General features: G+C 31.3%; 1 protein-coding gene across 4 annotated transcripts in view; it reads left to right on the forward strand.

Annotated features, from left to right (window-relative positions):
• Positions 1–14,030, forward strand: part of gprs (speckle type BTB/POZ protein) — a 45,670-nt gene extending 31,640 nt beyond the window's left edge. For 2 of the 4 annotated variants that reach the window (XM_088272215.1, XM_088272214.1), the window contains 5 exons: positions 5,642–5,759; positions 9,087–9,244; positions 10,329–10,460; positions 11,028–11,210; positions 11,685–14,030. In XM_088272215.1, the coding sequence (XP_088128341.1) occupies positions 5,642–5,759; positions 9,087–9,244; positions 10,329–10,460; positions 11,028–11,210; positions 11,685–11,729 (636 nt within the window). In that variant the 3' untranslated portion in view covers positions 11,730–14,030. Of the gene's footprint in view, positions 1–5,641; positions 5,760–9,086; positions 9,245–10,328; positions 10,461–11,027; positions 11,211–11,680 lie in introns of all 4 variants that reach the window. The other 2 variants (XM_088272212.1, XM_088272213.1) reach the window with 1 other exon arrangement.
• Positions 14,031–17,609: the final 3,579 nt, after the last annotated feature.

The following is a 17,609-nucleotide window of genomic DNA, read 5'->3' on the forward strand; positions in this document are numbered from 1 at the left end:
CCTCATAAATTTGTTTTACCGTTCTTTCCTCACTCATTCGTTCTACATGTCCAAACTATCTCAACACACCTTTCTTAATTTTATCGATAATGCTTATCTCAGCTTTGCATTCTTTCCTTATATATATATATATATATATATATATATATATATATATATATATATATATATATATATATATATATATATATATATATATATATATATATATATATATATATATATATATATATATATATATATATATATATATATATATATATATATATATATATATATATATATATATATATATATATATATATATATATATATATATATATATATATATATATATATATATATATATATATATATATATATATATATATATATATATATATATATATATATATATATATTTATGAATACATATTTCTCCTTTTCGTTTAAATGCTTTCCAACTTCCCGACATTCTCCACTACTAAACTAAATCCTTTTTTTCATAATTTCGCGTTATATTATCTGTAACCACGATTCATCTTTTTAACGACGTATTCTCTTTATTATAATTAAATTCTTCTCTGCTTTGAATCTCCTTAAAAGTAACAAATTCTCATTTCGCTTGTCGCGCATGTCTAAATTGCTTTCATGAAAGTGAAAATAGTATAGCCTCCATCCGTTCATCCGTGAAAATATAGATGAAATAAAAGGACGCAGACTTAAAAGTAATGAACCGAGAATTTCAATTCCTCACTTAAGGAATAAATCCTTATTTAATGGCAATCCTAATTAAATTGGATAAAAATACCATTTAAAAAAATTGTCTTTATTAAAACCTTTTATTTTCCTAATATTTTTTTTTGATATAAAGAAAGATTTTTTCAAACATTCATTTTCAGTCATTTAAAAAAGTAAAGAAGGACACCCGATTTAAACGTGTGCTTAAACAATAAACAAAATACACCATCTGCGTGTTATTTTTAGAGTTAGTTCAATTTTCACTTTCACCCGTCACTCCTTAAACGTTTCATCCCTGACTTATCCCATTTTCAGGACAAGCACGTTGCATGATGTGTGTTAGATATTGGATGTTTGTGTGTAATTCATAATATATCTTTATCTAAAATCGTGAATATTTGTGATGCTTCTCTGAATTAATTTCCTGATTTTCATAAAATAAATTTAAATAATTATAAAGGTATAAATTGATTAATTAAAACATAATATTACTGTATATATATATATATATATATATATATATATATATATATATATATATATATATATATATATATATATATATATATATATATATATATATATATATATATATATATATATATATATATATATATATATATATATATTTATATATATATATATATATATATATATATATATATATATATATATATATATATATATATATATATATATATATATATATATATATATATATATATATATATATATATATATATATATATATATATATATATTTATATATTTAAATATTTATAATTAATAATACCATTATACGATATACGATTAACAAATTGCAAAAGCCAAGTAATTGGGGCAATAGTCTATATGGTTAAATGAATGCATTCCACGTAAATTCATCATTCCAAGACATTTTTAATAAATGTCCATATGAAATACAGATAATGCATATTATGAAAAATTAAATATGGTTTTTATATACAGAAATATTTTTAAATTGAAAAAATATTTTAATTTCTTACTTACGTATTTTCAGTATTTTTTTTTGTTAAATAGGCTGCCGCTCTTTTATTAAAAAGGCTTAATAATATCTCTGCTTTCGTAATATACACGGTGTGACTAAAGTAAAACATTATTTTCTTGGAAATGTTTTGCTGATACTTTGTGGCAGTTTTATAAACTTTATAAAATAAAATTTAAGCTTCATTTTAACCACTTTTATTTTAATAATTTTTTCCAACCGGTTTCTACACGGTTGAATAAAACCGATTTAAAAAAGTGTTAAAGTAAAAATAGTTAAGAATAAAATATTATTCGTTATTTAACGTCTTTGCCCACCCAGATTATGCATAGCGGATCAAATCAATATGGTTTTAACTTGACAATTATTTACACTGCCTATGTGTATGAGTCCTGAAGAATGAAAATCGCATAGTTTAAATAGTGAACATTGAAATTTAAAAAACATATTTTTTTAAATAACGATAGAACAATATTCCTGATATAAGAAAAACCGTCCGATATTATTGAAAAAAAAAACTAAATACGTTTAATATTAATATTCATTTTTACGTAACTGTTTAGTTAATCCACGAGTTTCCTTCAAAATGATTTGATTGGACTATTTTTTCGTCCGCCTCCCTAGTGTAATGGTCAGCACGCTCGGCTACCGTACTGGAGGTCCCGGATTCAATTCCCAGAGGGGCGGGTCAAATAAATATAAGTGATTTTTTCACTCTAATATTTATTTAATACTACCCTGGACTGGTAACTGAATCGAAGGGCTGATCACCTTCGTGAGTTGACGATCAAGACAACACTGCGTTTATATGATGCAGTGCCCTATCCGGTACGGATGAGGGTTTGAAGAAGATTTTTTCTAGATGGCAGTGACATTACTTTTTGGACACGCAATAAATGTTTACATATTCCGGGTTCGACAAAATAAAAAAACTTCCTTTAAAAAATATTAAAAATATTTGAGCTTTCAGTATCTTGCAAAAAAAATATCAGAACGATTTTAAATACTGATAAAAAATAAATAAAAAAATTGAAAAATATGAGCCATCGTGTATATTTTGTAAGCACGTGTAAAGAATTTTTTCGGTAAATATTCCGAAACGTATTTTCAGAATTCATATTAAAACCTTCGAAGCCTTCGAGGCCATTATCGTGTTTTATGAGGTGAAAAAAGGGTCAATATTCTAAAATATATCTATTGTTTGTTTATTTACCCTCCATTTGAAAAAAAACGCTGTTGTACATTTGGCCGAATTGAAATATGTACCATTAAAATTTATTATTTATAATCTGCCTTCAACTCCTTACCTTTCAGTGACTCTTTTCTTTTCAAAACCATATTTTTCATTTTTCGATACAAAAACGGTGTTTAAAGTAAAAAAAAATGAATAAGTATACGAAATATTTTTTTGTTGTTAAAAATCAGGGATAGAATATCCAATACACAAACGTTTCTCAAAGAATGAGTGCGTGCCGCACTTTACGTACACGCGCACGCGGCTTTATACTGTTTCCGACTATTTCATTTTAGTAGCGCACGAGCCGTTGTTCAGTGTGGTCGTGTCGCTGTGCTAGCTAGGGCGGCAATTGCTGTGTATTAAAAAAAAATCTTTTTTAGGTATTTACCAGAGCTAACATTACAAAATTGATGTATTTTAACTTCAACTATGGTCAATAAAAGCAATATTTAGGAGTATTTACATTTTTCCTGTTTTTAAATCACATTTTTATATGGTGTACAAAATACATATCACCGGTATACGCGAAAGTTTTTAGCACCGTGAGGGAAGGTTCAATATTATTTATTCTATCAGTCACTGGATAATTCACCCTACGGATGACATATCAATATTACATATGTCTCAACTTGATATGAAACATCCATTGTTCTTTTTGAAGATGGAAGTCTGAGCATTACATTCTGCCCATTATTGAACATCCATATTGCATTACTTTTTTAATTGATTTACATATTTTTTAAATAGATTATTTATTTATTTTTATTTATTTAGATATTCTCGGCTTTATATCAAGTTGAGACACCTATAATACACGTTTTATTAAATTTCATTTGATGTTTTAATTATCATGAATATTGTGTTTTCTAGAATGTTTTTTGCAGATACTTTATGGCACATTTTATAAACTTTATAAAATAAAAGAATTTTGTTTTTAACCACTTTTTTATTGGTATATTTTTTTCTAACCGGTTTCGATAAGAATCATGTCATCATCAGGGTTAAACATGTACATTATGTACATGTTCTTGTCGAAACCGGTTGAAGAAAAAATGTACCAATAATAAAGTGGTTAAAAACAAAGTTGTTTTATTTTATAAAAATACTGTGTTTCTTCATTGTTGCATGTATCCCAAATGTATTTCACAAGTTAGTACAGTTATTGTTAAATTAAAAACTCAACAAAATATAACATGTTTTCACCTCAATGCACCTAGTATCAGTAATCCACCAATAATTGTTTTTAAAAAAATGTTTGTGTCCATAAATGTTTTGGTATGCTTTTGATGTCATAATATTCTATTCTTGCAGTGCATATTTAGTGTATGATTATGTTGTTTCCGTATTTTTTTCAATTATTCGTGCTAATACATAAAGTATTATAATGTTTGTATGTGTGGGAATATATTTGACACTTCAATCGTAACAATTTGTAGAAATTAAAACGATTTTATGCTCATTTTTTACTGCTTATCCTTGTACCAGTCCAGGGTAATATTAAATACATATTGGAGTAAAAAACACTTAAATTTATTTTGACCTCCCTGGAGTCGAATTCGGAACCTCAGCAAAGAAGGTACTTCACATCACTACAAAGTGTTACCTCACTGCAATACAAAGGTGGACTACTTTTGAAACATAATTTGAATACTTAATAAAAAATGTGTTTAAATTTAATATAAAATTTGAAGTCCTTTTTTTTTAATACATATTAGTTATATGGTAGAGCATAGAGGTTTTCAATATAAAACAATGAGTCCACTATCGTAAAAAAACATATCGCTCACTCCTTTCAACAACGTCATATATAAAAAATCGTCAATTTTCAGTTGTGCATTCGGAATGCCCAGAAAATGTACTTTATCCCAGCAAAAGCGGCATATTTTTAACATAATATTTACCCGCTACAGGACAGAAAGTGTTGTTTTTATATTTTGAAGAAAAGTATTGTTTAATTATTTTTTAAATATACTAAATATTTTTCAAATTTTACTAAATATTATATATATATATATATATATATATATATATATATATATATATATATATATATATATATATATATATATATATATATATATATATATATATATATATATATATATATATATATATATATATATATATATATATATATATATATATATATATATATATATATATATATATATATATATATATATATATATATATATATATATATATATATATATATATATATATATATATATATATGGAGAAAAAACATTCAGGTTTTACCTAAAAAGATCTGTTACACAGTAAACATTTTGTTATATTATTTTTAAACTTAAATCTCCTGAAAAATCAGTTTTTGGTTTAAGACTTTGTAGAAAGAAGTGAGCGATATGTAAGTTTTTTTTTAACATTCCCTTTGATAAACTCAATTTATACATATGTGTGGTGTATTGACTCATATGTGGTAAGTACAATATTTATAATCCCAATTGATTGATTACTTTTAAAAGTTCAATTTGTAACTTTACCTAACCTCACTTTACATAGAAACCTAACGTAACCTAACCTAACCTAACCTGACCTAACCAAACCTAATCTAACCGAAAATTAAGAATTTGAGTTATGAAAAGTCGGCGTGAAAGAGGAATAAAATACAATTGACTAAGTTTCGATTAATAAAATTTAATATTTGAATTGCTTAGCCATCGTCACAACAGCATCAGACACTCATCATTGAGGAATTTGAACCAGATGTCTTCAGACAGCTCATCGAGTACATTCATACCGGGTGCGTCACTCTTCAACCACGAACGCTTCTCGGTAAGACACTTTATCCTATTCTGAAATCATTGACTTGTTAAAATGATCTCTTATACACAATACAACATTCACCATTTTACTTTTGATTGACAACCACATACGGTGTTTGAAAATGATGAGAATTTTTGAAATAGCGGTATTTACCAACATTTATTTTGTATATTGAAACATTTATTTGTTAACTATAATTATATATACATATATATATATATATATATATATATATATATATATATATATATATATATATATATATATATATTTATATATATATATATATATATATATATATATATATATATATATATATATATATATATATATATATATATATATATATATATATATATATATATATATATATATATATATATATATATATATATATATATATATATATATATATTTATATTTATATATATATATTTATATATATATATTTATATATATATATATATATATACATATATATATAAAAATATATATATATATATATATATATATATATATATATATATGGTCAACACGCTCGGCTACCGTTCTGGCGGCCCCGGATTCGATTCCCAAGGGGGGTAAAATAAATATAAGTGATTTTTTCACTGTAATATTTATTCAATATTACCCTGGACTGGTACGAGAAGCGGAGGGCTGATCACCTTTCCTTCATGTGTTAACGATCAAGATAACACTGCGTTTATATGACGCAGTGCCCTATGCACCATTGGGGTGCGGATAAGGGTTTTATTTTATGTATTTAACGTTTTAATTATAAAATGGAAAATCACAAAGTTAGTGCTTCAAATATAAATTATATGAATGAATTTACTTAAATTTTAAATGCGTAATACTCAAAATTAAGAGTCGGAATGATCGGCGGGCATGCATGACGAGTTGCATGAATGTGGAAGAGGCAAAGATCGTTTGCAAAGACATCTCTATCAAAATCAATCAGATTGGTGACAAATTTTATCATTTGCGAAGACATGTATTTTTTCGTATGTTTATCAACAAAAAATAATCAGTTCATTACTACATAACAATAACATTATAAAGCTTAATTGATTAAGAATATTTTTCTGTACTTATTATATATATTATTAACCTTATCACATGCCATCCCTAGATATTTCTAGTGATAATGACGATATAAATTTTAATGAACGACGTGCACTCGCATTAAGAAATTTATAAACGACATAATTGCAATGTACGGAACATTTCGATCATCTAAACGATAATGTTAATCGAAATTGTCAAATTATACCAGTTTTTACCACATTTCTCTACACGAATTCTCTGCGTGTTCAACTTAAAATAATCCATCACAATCCATCCAAAACGATGTATGATACATGTTCGAATGGTGAAATAAGGAAAGAATGCAAGGCTGATATAAGTATTCTCGATAAAATAAGAAAGATGTGTTGAGATGGTTTGGACATATGGTACGTGTGAGTGAGGAAAGAACGGTTAAACAAATTTACGAGTTAAATGGAGTTGGAAAAAATAGCAGAGGAAGACCGAGACAAACTTGGCACAATCATGTATGTCAAATACTTGAAAGTGGCCGGGTCAGGAGTCGAAATAATCTGCGGGTATGTATGAAGAGATGCATAAATGTGGAAGAGGGGAAGAGTGATTGCAAGGTCAGGGTGGCATGGCGTTCTACTCTCTCTGCTTAGCCCTATAGGGAAGCAGCGTGATGGTTAGTTAGTTAGTTTGTAATCCACTGAATTTAAATTGATATTTTAAAATATAATATAATCTTCTTCTTCTAACCCTTATGGTGCACACCCAATGGTGCGTAGGCCACTGTATCGTATAGAAGCAGTGTTATCTTGTTCGTTAAATATACATAGGAAAGGTGGAAGGAAAGGATCAGCCTTGCACTTCAGGTTTCGCCCAGGGTGATATTAAATAAATATTAGACTTAAAAATCAATAATATTTATTTTGACCCTCGTAGCAGTGAGATGTCAATATCACATGCATCGTCACTTGATATGAAACATCTATTGTTTTTCTTTATATGAGAGGAAAAGTTCATGGAGAAAATCAAATGAATAGTTCGCCAATTTGTCAACTGATGGCGCTACACTTATGTGCAAAGGCAACTAGCCGTAACTTAAGTTGTGGCTGTTTGTTGTACAGTCAGTAATATTTACAAATGAATAAAAAATTATACAGACATCGCTCACTCCTTTCAAGAACGTCATAAATGAAAAATCGTCAATTTTCAGTTGTGCATATTTTCGGAATGCCCAGAAAAAAAGCGGTATATTTTTAACTTAATATTTACCCGCTACAGGGCAGAAAGTGTTGTTTTTGTATTTTGAAGAAAAGGTATTGTTTTATTATTTTTTCAAACAAACTAAATATTTTTCAAATGGAGAAAAAACATTCAGGTTTTACCTAAAAAGATCCTTTATGGAAATATTTCAAAGATTAAAAAGTTCCAAACAATAAATCATTATGACCCAATCATGAGGTTATACCGTGTTAAAATACACCGGAATTTGATTATAAAAAACGATTAATCTTTAGGTAATAAATCATAATCGTATGATTGAATAGTTGTATTTTTTTAATACATATTATCTCTAAAATATCATGATGTTAAGTACTCAGACTTACGGAGCACTAAATTTTAAGTACAAATAAATTAAATTAAGACATTCACTGTCATATTTTTTTATCGTTATGCGGTTTATTTATTTTTTTTAAAAAAAGGGCGTTGAATCATAAATGTGTGTAATCTTATCTCATTTTCTAAGTAACGAAAGTGAATTTACCAATAATAAGGAAATAGATATGAATATATTACCACCTTTTAGTTTCGTACTCGTATCATGTGTGATATATGTAATCCTGGAACTTGTAGAAGAATGAGTTGGCAATGAATGATAGTAAGTCACGATGTTTGAAAGAGAGAAAGATGTAACAGAATGCAAGATTATCGTATAAGATGAATGCCTGAAAGAAATTAAATAATTTTTATATCTTGGAGGCATGTGGATAAAGATATTAAGAGAAGGGTGAATGCTGGAAATATAATAATTAGTGCTTTAAAAAGAGATAGCAAAAAAATGTTCCTTACAAAGTCAAACCACCGCACGCCTAAAATTCTTTGCAGACACCTATTCTCAAAGCTCAGTACACGGCTGCTCTGGGCCCTTGTAAAGGTGCCATGTTTCACAGCCTTCATACTGTTAACTGCGGACCCTGCTAGTCCTAAGCGCACTCCCAGTTCCTTTTGAAGGCTGCCTTTTTTTTTCAAAATATTTAAAAAAATTATCAATTTAGTTAATATATATTTATTAATTTTCAGGTGTGATGAACGCTGCCGACTATTACGGGCTCGATGAGCTGCGTCGCGCATGCGCTGGATTCGTGCAGTGCTGCATCAACGTAGACACAGTGTGCGCTCTGCTTGCCTCTGCGGAGAGATACATACAGTACAAGTGCACAAAGTCGCTAGTGCAAAAGGTTATCTATTTTTTCCACCCTTAAATCAAACAAATCAATTTTTCTTGAGGAAGCACATCACAAATTACAAATTTTTGGAGTTCTGTTGGAATTGTTTGGTATTGCATTTTGCTGTTTTAAAATCGTTTTGGGATCTCAAAGATGAACATTTAATTCAATTCAAACATTTTATCACCCTTTAATAGTTGAAAACTTGTATAAATATGCATCTAAACACGTTTACCACTGTACCACGAATATATAAGTGGTGTCTAACTCACACACGCTTGCACGAATAGTGGTATGCAAATCCGAGTACCCAAGTCAATGCTGTTACTTTTTACTATCAACTTCTCTTCACCAAATTATTTTCAAAAAATAACAGTAATTTCCTTCACCCTCTAATCTCTTTCACATACGTTATCTGTATACACTTCTTCTACTTCTTCTTTACGAGCCCTCTGTTTTCCACTACTGGACATAGGCCTCTTCCCCTTCTTTTCATTTCATCTGGTCGGTTGCTGCTTGCAGTTAGTTTTTACCCCCACAGCGACTATGTCATCGGACCATCTCTTTTGGGGTCTTCCGACATCTCTTTTGTTCTCCCAAAGTCTCCATCGTAAAATTCTTGGGGTCCATCTTGTGGGTTCTGTCTTGCAATATCATAGTCGTACAGGAAAAAGTGACCAACTATCAAAACGTAAAATGTTTAGGAGGTCCATTTAAGTCACTTTTGCTTGGCAAGAAAATTAACATCAATGCAGTTAGTCATTTTTACTAAGTCAATATATTATACTTACAAGTTTAAAATCCCTTGGGATGTTTTTCAGGGCAATATTAAGCTAGTAAGATATCAATGATCACGTTTTTGTAAAAAATATGCACGTGGTCACTTGTATGACTGCGATATGTCCTGCCCATTGCCATTTGGGTTTTGCTTTTGTTTAAAAAAAACTCTGTTAACACATATGTATATATATATATATATATATATATATTTATACTTATATATATATTTTTTTTTTATTTATATATATATATATATATATATATATATATATATATATATATATATATATTTATACATATTTGAATGTCTTTTCAGGTCCTAGAATTCGTCGACGAGCATGGAAACGAGGTTCTGAACCTTGGATCCTTCACTCTTCTACCGCAACATGTTGTCAGACTTATCCTGGCAAGGGAAGAACTACGAGCTGATGAATTCACTAAATTCCAAGTAAGTGGAATTTACATCAAGACCCCGCATAACGCTACTCCACTTGACCCGCATGACGCTGTACCAGTTTAAAGTGCGTGCGTTAAATTTAGTTATCAAGTATCAAAATACTTGACAGTTTAACTGTCAATTCACAATTTTTAAAAAACAATATGACATTAAACGTACAAAAATCTTATAAAAAATATTATCTACTATTTATTGTAACTGCAGACAGTTGGTACAATTCCATATTGAATTGTTGGGTAATATATCCAAAATAACACACGGTTTTTTGGATTGAATCCTACATTTATTAATGTATATTTATTTATACGTGACGCGTTTCGTCTTCTTAGGACATTATCAAACACTGGTGTTTGGTTTAGTTTTTGATAATGTCCTAAGAAGACGAAACGCGTCACGTATACATAAATATACATATTTAAATGTACAATTCAATTAAAAAAAGTGTTTTATTTTGGATATATACACAACAATCATCTACTTATTATAATATTTTAATACAAATGATTTACTTTCAATTTTTCAATATCTTTTTTTGTTTGACTTTTCACAATTTTCCAGGCTGCTCTCATGTGGGGTAAGAAGTTCTGCGACACCAACCAGAACACGACCCTCAAGGAAGTTATCGGTAACTTCTTGGAGTACATCCAGTTCCACAAGATCCCTGCCAACGTGCTGATGAGAGAAGTGCATCCCTTGGGTCTGGTTCCTTACAGCATCATCATGAACGCTCTGGCTTATCAGGTGTGTATGGGAACAATATTACGTAGAAGCATAGACAGAAATTAAAATTGAAAAAAATTAAAATATCGTATTCTTTTCTTTTTTTTTAAAGAAAACTCTTGTTTTTACCGCTTGAGTTATAATTATTTTATTTTAACGACTAGATTCGGAAGCTATGTTTCCATCTTCAGGTCTAAATAGAAAAAAAACAAAAGCAAATATCTAGTAAAAGTATTTTTTCAGTTCATTTATTTTGGATCCGTGATTGGGTTCTTTTTTACATATGTCAGGCAGCTGGTTATTTTAGATATAGGCAGTATGATTGTTAAGACCTTACTCAAAACTAAGTTGTGTTTATCGGCTCCACATGTATTTTATTACGTTCTCGTGTATTATAACTATGAATTTCTATGATACAAATCGGTTAATGTGAATGTTTGCGAGCGTAAAATGAGTGTGTGTATGTATCTTCATATCGGCCCTGGTTGCAGGCAGACCCAGCAAGTGTCGACCCCGGGAAGCTGTCACCCCACCGTGTGAGGCGCGCCGGGCGCTCCATGTCCGTGCAGTCCTCGCTGGACCCGTACGGCTCCAACACCACGCTCTCCTCCTCCGGCTCCTCCGACCTGCCCTCCTCCGAGGGCCGCCCGCCGCCCAACTAACCCGCGGGGCGCGCCCCCCGCCCCGCCCGCCCGCCCCGCCCCGCCATCTGCCTCACGCGCGCCGACTCGGCCCGCCCGCGCTCCGACTCGGACCGCTCCCGGCGCAGCTCCGACCGCTCCCGCCGCGAGTCCGACGGCGAGCGCTCCTCCCCCCGCCTGTCGGCCCTCCAGCTCTCCAAGGCCGACAGTCTCGGCAAGAAGACGCCCAGCCCCACCGACCGCTCGCGGCGCGGCTCCGACCACGAGCGCTCCGCCTCACCGCGCGCGCCGCTCACCAAGACGGAGCTGCTCACCAGGGCGACGCCGAGCCCCTCGGACCGCTCCGCGAGAGGATCCGACAACGACAAGACGTCGCCCAGGTCCGCGTCGCGCTCCGACAAGCCGCATTCGCCGACCGTCTCCGCGATCGACAAGACACCCGCGTCTTCGAAACCCGATAGCGCGAGAGTCTCTCCGAAGAAAGAAATTCCTCCCAAACTCCCGGAGCCGGAGAAGACTCCCGTCAAACCCTTAACCGAGAAACTGGGATTGTTCTCCTCCTTAAAAAGAGCCGCCAGCAAAAAATTCGCGGAGACTCGAAAGTCTCCGACGTTCTTTACAAAGTCCCCGCTAGAATCGTTTCCCCTCAGGAAGCAGACAACCTTGCACGACGCTCCCCGCTCCAAATCCGACTCCGCGCGCCACGCTGTGTTCACTCGTCAAATCTCCGAAACCGTCTCTTCCGGGACGGGTCCCGTATTCGACAAATGCCATCCGAAAAAACCCGAGTCTAGTTATCCGGTTCGAAAGTCCACGTCCGAAGTTGAAACGACGTTCCCGTTCGACAGAAGCTTTCCGTTCGTTAAAAAAGCCCTCTCCGAAATCGAAAATAGCTTTCCGTTCTTCAGGCGAAATATAGAGACGAGTTTTCCGTCTACGTCCGAAATTGAGACAAGTTTCCCGGCGACGTCAACCGAGATCGAAACCACTTTTCCGTACATAAAAACCAGACGCTCCGACTCCCAAAGGCCGGCGTCCGTTTCGCCCAAACACACGTTTACATTTAAAATAGTTCTCAAGAAAGTCGAAAGTACTCCCAATGCCTCTCTCGATACTCTATTCGATTAGAACCCGAATGTGGTATTGAGATTTTCGCGAGAATTGTGATAATCGAAGGTAATATTTGTCATATCTCGTAATAGTTTGCGTCAGACGTTCTCAAAGAACTTCGAACGATAAAATATCAAGTCAACCTTATGATAATTTTAAGAAAACGATTTCCTTTATTGAATAATGTGTATTCGTAAACCGTTGTGCCATTTATTTCGATTTCTTCGTTCCCATTTATCCTGACGAGTTCTTCTATCTTCGTTTATCTTCCGTTTATCTTGCACATATTTTCATCCATTGACTTCGAAGCCTAGAGCTGTTCAATTTTCGAGTTATTTAGATCGTAAAATGATAAAATCCATTCGCACGTAGATTAATATTTTCCCAAAACTTTCATTGTTTAATATCCTTCTTTATCGTCTTACCTGTTCAAAAGCTTATAGTCCTTTGACAATCCCTAATCAATGCCAGTGTTGTAAATGTTGGTGTGATTTAATAATGAATTATTCATGTCTTATAATAAGTGTTATAATAGTAAATGTTTTGAATTTTAAAGGCTGGTCCTTATTATCAATATTCAATGTCAATATTAATGGTATTTTTATGGTCGTTTGAATCATCAAATTAAATAATGTCCATCATTAACGATAAACGGTGTGATACACAAAAACACAAAAATCAAGTATTTTGATCGTAAATTTGCACTTTTTTATTATCGAAAATACGAGTGAAATTTTTGAAACGTGTTTTAAAAATAATTACTATTATTTGATGTTTTTAAAAAATCAATAATGGATGTGTGTGCATTTTTCATATGCGAAACCTCTATTATTAAATATTTAATCAAATGTTGGATGTCGTTTTATCTGGATGTGTAATTAATATCGTAAAACCCCGTCTCATTCATTCTCACGTTTCCTATCGTGCAAAAATTAAACAAATATTTTGCAGGAAGGGTTCTAACGTTTCGAATCACACGATGTTGATTCCTGCAGAGTATTCATTTGATTTTTTCATATTTTTTACATGTTGTGATACGTAAATGTTATAAGAAGTTAAAAGTACGACGTCAGCACTTACAAAAAATAAATATTTCGGCGATTCGGGTGGCATTTATCGAATACTTTACATTTATTAAAAATTTAATTTAATGTTTCACTTACATGCGCGGTATCTGGTTGTCGAGAAATTACAAAAACCCATCCCCTAGCCTTTTCGCTAAACAACATAGCAACCCCATTCGATCTACGAGGAGCCCCGGTGCGGTAGTTTGGAGTCTTTGAGTTCATGTTTTACACACTTGCACATTATAATAACGCCCAATTATTGTGTCTAATTCTTTCACAGGCCTTTTGCATGCTCTGTGCTTATTGTTTATTGTCCTGTTGAAAAATAATGTTTAAAAACTGATGCGGTGACAGTGTAAAACTAGATTTATGTTTTTTAACTGTCTTTTTGATGGAAAATAATTATAAATGTGTAGAGATCATGATTTCTTCGCGACACTGTGCTCGCAGGCTAGGTAGGCAAAATTATTGTAAAACTCTGTCACTTTTTACGCAGCGAGTCGTATTTTTTTTAATTTTTCGCGAATACTTAAATAAATAAATAAAAACATCCTCGCCCGATCCTCGCCAAAAGATTGTGACCATGAATGACAGGTTTTTAGCAACGATACCGAGAGTTTTCGCTGGTTGGTAAATCGACCTTCAGCTGTTTTCGATTGACTTTACCTACAAAATCACGATAAAAACGTGACTCATGTTAAAAATACAGTAAGTTAGACTTATTTAACCGCCCTGCGCATACGAACATACGTGATACGTCCGTTACATTATCGCCCGAACGCAACAAGCCGTATCCTGTGCGTTCTGGTACAAAAAAGAATGCCAGCAAACGCAGAAACGTGGATGATACGTCAAAATGTTCGTACTTGCCCTACGCATAAAACGTCTGGCAAATATCTGATTTTGTTTTTAATTAAGATTTATTTTTTAGAGGATTGTAAATTTTTATTATCTGTTTTGTATCTAAGTTTTTATTTTACATTTGATTCATAGTTGAGAATGTTTGTTTGCATATACATATATGTAGAGCCAAACATTATAAGATTGCCATAATTAGTTTTTTTAACGCGTCTGATGTGTCAGACATATGCGGAAGCTATAGTATGCAGTGTGAGTCGAAGTTTGCATGTGAGTTTATGAGATAGATGCGATGAGGAGAAATTGGTTTTGGGACATTGTAAATGTCCGAAGGGCCGCAAACGGCTCGCGAGCCGCTTTTGTCGACCTTTGCCCTAAAGGGACTGAATTTTCTACCCTATGAAATACTCTACTACTAGTAACGAGCGTGTATTGATAAACAATTTACCCGATCGTTGCGTCATCGTATGTTATGATGGCTGATCTTTTGACGAGGACCTAAAGCATATGGTTTTAATTTATAAACGTGTTCGTGAAAATTGGATTTTCTAAATGAAAAATTTAGACATAAGTTAGACATTCTGATAAAGAAAGTCCGTTTTATATTATTTATTAATTTGGCGAAATTTTGTGGAATGACATGTTGATTATTATAAAAAATAGTATAATACCACTTATTGAGTTATATTTCATTACACGCGACTAGTTTCGAAAACCACAGTTGTATTCATCTATAGGTGATTACAAAAATTGGATGTTTTTGTAATAATCTGAAAAAGAAAACACCTGTAGTTTTCAAAACTTGTTATATGTAATAAAATAAAACTTAATAAATTGTATTATGCAAGTGTTAATTTTTTTTAAATAAAGTCATGTTGATAATTCTGATTGAATAAAATTTCACAGATAATAAATATAAACAATAAAGTTACATAACATTTTCAAAAAATCATGATTTTTTAAATAAATTATTTACGTACGCTTTAAAGCGATTAAAAAAAAGCAAGCAAGGCAATTTTTCAGTCCACAAAAGTTTACTGTTTCTGACGCCTTTAAATATCTTAATATGGACATCTCTCTAAAAGGATTTTCTTTTATCAGAACGTCTAGATATTTTTTATTTTAATTATTATTTAGTAAAAAATACACATATTTTGCCAAATTTAAGGATACTGTAGAATGCATATTTAAAGACTGAATCAGTATTTTTTAATACAAAATGGGATAAGAATAATTATATCGAAAATATCCTCGAATCCTTCGAAAGGAATGAAAAGTACATGACGTCACTTTATATGCATTATTCCTGGTAAAAACGTTTTTAGATGTATGTTTGAATTTTATGAAATAATTTATGTTTTTAGAAAATATTAATCATTTTTACAAAATTATTCCACGTAATGACATTTGCTTTCAAATTTTAATCATATAGCGAGAGCTTTATATTTTAAAAAATCAGGCCATATCTACCATTTTCTGTTCATCCTCATCTAGATTAAATTATCTTATTCTCTTTTAAATTATCCCATGTAAAGACTCAAATACCATAAACTAATATCAAAAGAGATTTTAATTGGTTGATCGTAGGATCGTAGCACCTAACTGTTTTTTCAGTATGAAGTTTTCGCAATGGGGTTAATTTTTAACAAAATTTGTGAATACGCGATTATATTGAATTAAAATTCTTGTCAGAATGAAATTTCGTAAAAATTTCAGTTGTAATAATTTTATACCGTTAGCTACTCTGTGCTTTATTTTAAGTAATTTCTAAAAAACATTACAGTATTACGTTTTTAAAAGTAAATGTTAAATTATATATTAAAATAAAGTAGTGGAACCTTCAGGTATTTATATTATTTAGTATAGTCCTGTAACAAATAAAGCTGCAGCCTTCTTGATTTGTTTTAGAGTCTCACCATAGAGATCACTGTTGCTACTAATGTCTACTCCAAAATACTATTATAGGTAATTCAATGGTTTTGATCCTAAAATATGAAGTGAATAAAAAATCAATGTGTTTTTTCCTAATTTAGTATGTTTCGATATGTGCACCGTTCGTTGCTCTGCAGATGCAGTCTGTAGTCGATTTCTTGTCACGTACGTGCAATCATTTCAGGAGTAACTGTGAAGATAGTGGCAGAAATTCATTCCCACGGGTATTTTACACAAATTAATGTGTAAATCGAAATAATAAAACAATATTTTTTTAATACGTTATTTCGCTCATTTTAAGACCAAAATCATCGAAATACTTTCAATAATTTTTTGTTCAACAGTTATTTAAAATGTTGGCATTAGTTTTTAATGACACTGTATTAATTTTATCAACGGATTCGACCATCACTTTTTGTTTCATCTATTTTAATTTATATTTTAGCTTGGTTAATACCACTATTTCTCAAAATCTATTGTTACACGTGTATTAAAATACATGTAGCATCATTATCACACATTATACTAATAGTGCAATATTGACTTAGTTAATTTTTCTTAATGCATTTGAATATTATTTAATGTTTGTATAAGAATCTTGTGTTGATATATGTTGTACGAACAATATTATGTGTAATTACTCTTATATGTTTGCTTTCTAATACTGTTTTTAATGTATAAAAAAGAAAGTCTATCTTCTGTAAGTGTTGATCGTCAAAAATAAATATTTCTTGTACTTAAAAATTGTTTTATTTATCTCAAATATTTTTCGTTGTTGCTTTGTTACATTGAGGAGAATTTATACTTGTTTA

Source organism: Brachycentrus maculatus, unplaced genomic scaffold (genome assembly GCF_059751285.1).
Source record: "Brachycentrus maculatus isolate JH-2025_06_01 unplaced genomic scaffold, ASM5975128v1 h1tg000483l, whole genome shotgun sequence".
NCBI lineage: Eukaryota > Metazoa > Arthropoda > Insecta > Trichoptera > Brachycentridae > Brachycentrus > Brachycentrus maculatus.